The sequence below is a fragment of the Chaetura pelagica genome, unplaced genomic scaffold (genome assembly GCF_000747805.2).
Source record: "Chaetura pelagica isolate M959 unplaced genomic scaffold, ChaPel_1.0 scaffold249, whole genome shotgun sequence".
Taxonomy (NCBI): domain Eukaryota; kingdom Metazoa; phylum Chordata; class Aves; order Apodiformes; family Apodidae; genus Chaetura; species Chaetura pelagica.
In genome coordinates this window covers 21892-24840 of record NW_009954538.1, presented here as the reverse complement: position 1 = coordinate 24840, position 2949 = coordinate 21892, and the positions used below count along the sequence as shown (strand labels likewise).

The window sequence follows — 2949 nt, the reverse complement described above, 5'->3', positions numbered from 1 at the left end:
TCAGCAGGAGACCATGCTCCTCATGTTGGTGTGAAAGAGAATTTTGAGGCTTCAGCTGGAGCTTTAGTGCCATAGCAGTAAAACCATGACCCTTTCAGATGTTTGCTGAGTTTTCATGGTGGAATGAGTCTGCTAACTGTTGACCTCCTGTTGAAGTTCCCAGCCACTTGCCTGAGTTTGTGGGGAAATTCATCCAGGTCTAGATAGTGAAAACTGGCAGCAGATGCTAGAAGCTGGTGTTGAAGGTCTGGCCCCTTCTAAATGTCAAGATCTGAATTCTTGGTGGTATATGATGTCCTGAGCTGTCCTTGGCCTTATCTGTGGTGTCTTGTGCTCTCCTGACAGCCAATGGAAAAAGTCAGTGCCAGAGACTCCAAGGCCAAGTGCTCTGTGTGCTGAGCTACCCCCAGTGGGCAGGGAGGAAAGAGTGAAACAAGCTGGTTTTAAATAATTCTCTGTAATAACTGTTAGGCTGATGGTGTGTGCAGGTCTGGGTGGAGAAGCTGCTGCAGAGGACATCAGGAGCAGGTGGTGCTGTCCCTTGACCCATCTCAGCTGAGTGCTGGCAGTGCTGGAGTTGTGGGGACTCTGCCTGTCTTGAAGCAGGAGGCTGCAGCTTGTGCCTGGCTGTGTTTGTGTGGCTTGTCAAGGTCTGATTTGGGATGTGTGGACCTCTGAGAGGAGCAGGGGGATCCCAGGAAGAGCAGTTAAGCAGTGGAGGATCCTTGGTGAGCAGGGGTGTGTGCTGGGGGGTGCAGCCTGGTGGCTGAGCCCTGGGGGTGGCCACGCTGGTTTTGTGACCACCAAGGGGCCTATTCCCATTCCTCATTTAGAAGTGTTCTTGAGCTCTGAGCTCTTCTTGCTCTGTGAGGTGGGCCTGGCTGGGGTGCCAGTGAGGGGCTGAGCCCTCCTCTGCAAGGGGCCTGTTCTCTGCTGGTCTCTTGTCGGGGTGTTTGCTGAGAGCTGCTGCAGCCGGCCTGTGGAGTGACCACCCAGCAGTGAGGGGCTTGCCTTCTGCCCTGGCCAGCTGCCCCCTGGGGTGTTGAGTGGGGTTCTGCCAACTGGGAGATGGGCTCCTGGGGGGGGTCATGCTAGCACCCCTAGCTCCTCTGTGGAGGTGAGGTGGGTGCCTGGCTCTTACCTGCTAGGTCAGGATAGTGTTTCCCCAGGTTGTCTAGCAAGGATTCATAGCAGGTGGCTTCAGGGCTTTCTCCTTCTGCCAGCAGAATGGGAGAGAGGGATCAGTCTCTATCCTAACTGAAAACTGAAGGCACGACTTGTGACCAGGGCAGGTAGATGGCTCTGCCCAGGCAAGGTTCCTCCTCCCCCAGGTTCAGCTACAGCTCTTTGTAACTACTGAATAAAGCCCCTTGCCCAAGCTGCATCTTTGTTTTTAGGAGGTGATGGGATTTTCCTGATGTGTGGGACAGTAACTTGAAATGGTGTGTGACAGCCCCCCAGGCAGACCCTTCTGGTACAGGCTGAGCTGTGCTGCCCTGCTGAGGAGCTTACGCAGGACTCTGAGCAGGATGTAGCTCTCCCTCTCCCGTAGGTATTTACTGCTGAATTCAGATGCAGGATTTTCCACTTTGCTCAGGTTCACCAGGGCTCCTCTTTCATCCAGAATCTTTATGCAGTCTGGAGAGAGAGAGAGAGAGAGAGATTTGGTGAAGATCTGATGTGCCTCTGTGCAGCCAGCATGAGCCTGTGGGGTTCAGCGGTGTCTTCCTTGGCAGGTTACACTTTGAAGAAGGGAACCTGAGATCTAGAAGGGAGGAGGTTTGCTGACCCTTTCCCTGTGTTTTGGGATGGTCTGGGATCCCCACACAACCTGTTAGAGAAGTCCTCTGGTGATGGCTGCTCAGGAGCACTCATACCTGCTGGCCTGCACTGACACTTCATCTTCAGGTGAGCCATGAGGATGAGGACACGGCACTGGAGGTTCACCAGCTCTTGGCGATTGTCTGCAGGCAGGGAAGGAGATAAAAGTGTGGTCACCCTGGATCCAGGAGCCCTGTGGATGTGACAGGAGGCACAGCAAAGGGCTGAGAACTGCCTGCTGTCACAGCCAGCAAAGGTAGGATCCCTGTGTTGCCACCAGCAGCAGGGCTTTGAGCTGCTGTAGTACAGCCATGTTTGCTGGTGTTTGGTACTGGGAATGCTGCAGGTTAGGAGTAGGAATGGACACTTTGGCTTGGGAAAAATGGCTCTCATTTGTGAAGTCTCTGTCCTTCAACTTTATTTCACCAACTGTGACTAGGAAAAAGCAGGGAGGCCTGGCCTTTGCTGGTCCCCTTCCACAAACTTGTCCTGGTCACAAGGAGGAGGAGCAGCTGGAGATGGTGGCTGAGTCACCAGGGACACTTTGGCCATGAACTCTCACTGAGTTTGTCATGATGGAGAAATCCCCTGGGGATCCAATTCAAATAGCAGAGGGAGCAAAGGCCTGGGACCACGTGCCTGGCACTGACAACTCAGCCAACTGTGGGCAAGGCCAGGACAGGGTCTGCTTGTTCCCTCTTGCTCAACATGGGCATCTGCTCTCTGATCCCGAGGGCTGGGATTTCATCCAGGGGAGGTCTTCTCACACAGCTGGGAGCAGAGGAGCTCTGCTGGTGGCTGTCACCTGTGCCCCATGGCTCTTCTGCTTGTGTTGAGACAAGCAGAGGCCCCTCCAGTGATTCCCCAGAGCTCAAGGCTGGGAACCCACCCTTGCCTCTGTCCTGCCCCCCTGCTAACAGCTCAGCCCTGCAGGGCTGTATTTCCTCTGGTTCACTGTGTAGGGGTTGAAAATACCCTTTTTTTTTTACCAGATGAGGCAGAGGGTGCTGATGTGCCCTGGCAGAGCTCCTGCCCCGTTCCCTCGCCACAGGGCACTGCTGTGCACCGAGGTGCCACGTCCCTCCCTGTCCCCGTGGGGCCACCGGCTGCTGATGACGATGGTCCAGC

General features: G+C 54.9%; 1 protein-coding gene across 1 annotated transcript; it reads right to left on the bottom strand.

The window, feature by feature from the left end:
* Window positions 1-825: 825 nt before the first annotated feature.
* LOC104395161 (chromosome unknown open reading frame, human C22orf15) lies at window positions 826-2373 on the bottom strand. The gene is made up of 5 exons (XM_010004844.1): window positions 2277-2373; window positions 1878-1964; window positions 1513-1638; window positions 1142-1216; window positions 826-977 (listed from the first exon to the last, which is right to left on the bottom strand). The coding sequence occupies exons 1-5, from the start codon at window positions 2371-2373 to the stop codon at window positions 826-828; spliced, it is 537 nt and encodes a 178-aa protein (XP_010003146.1).
* Between the last annotated feature and the right edge of the window lie 576 nt (window positions 2374-2949).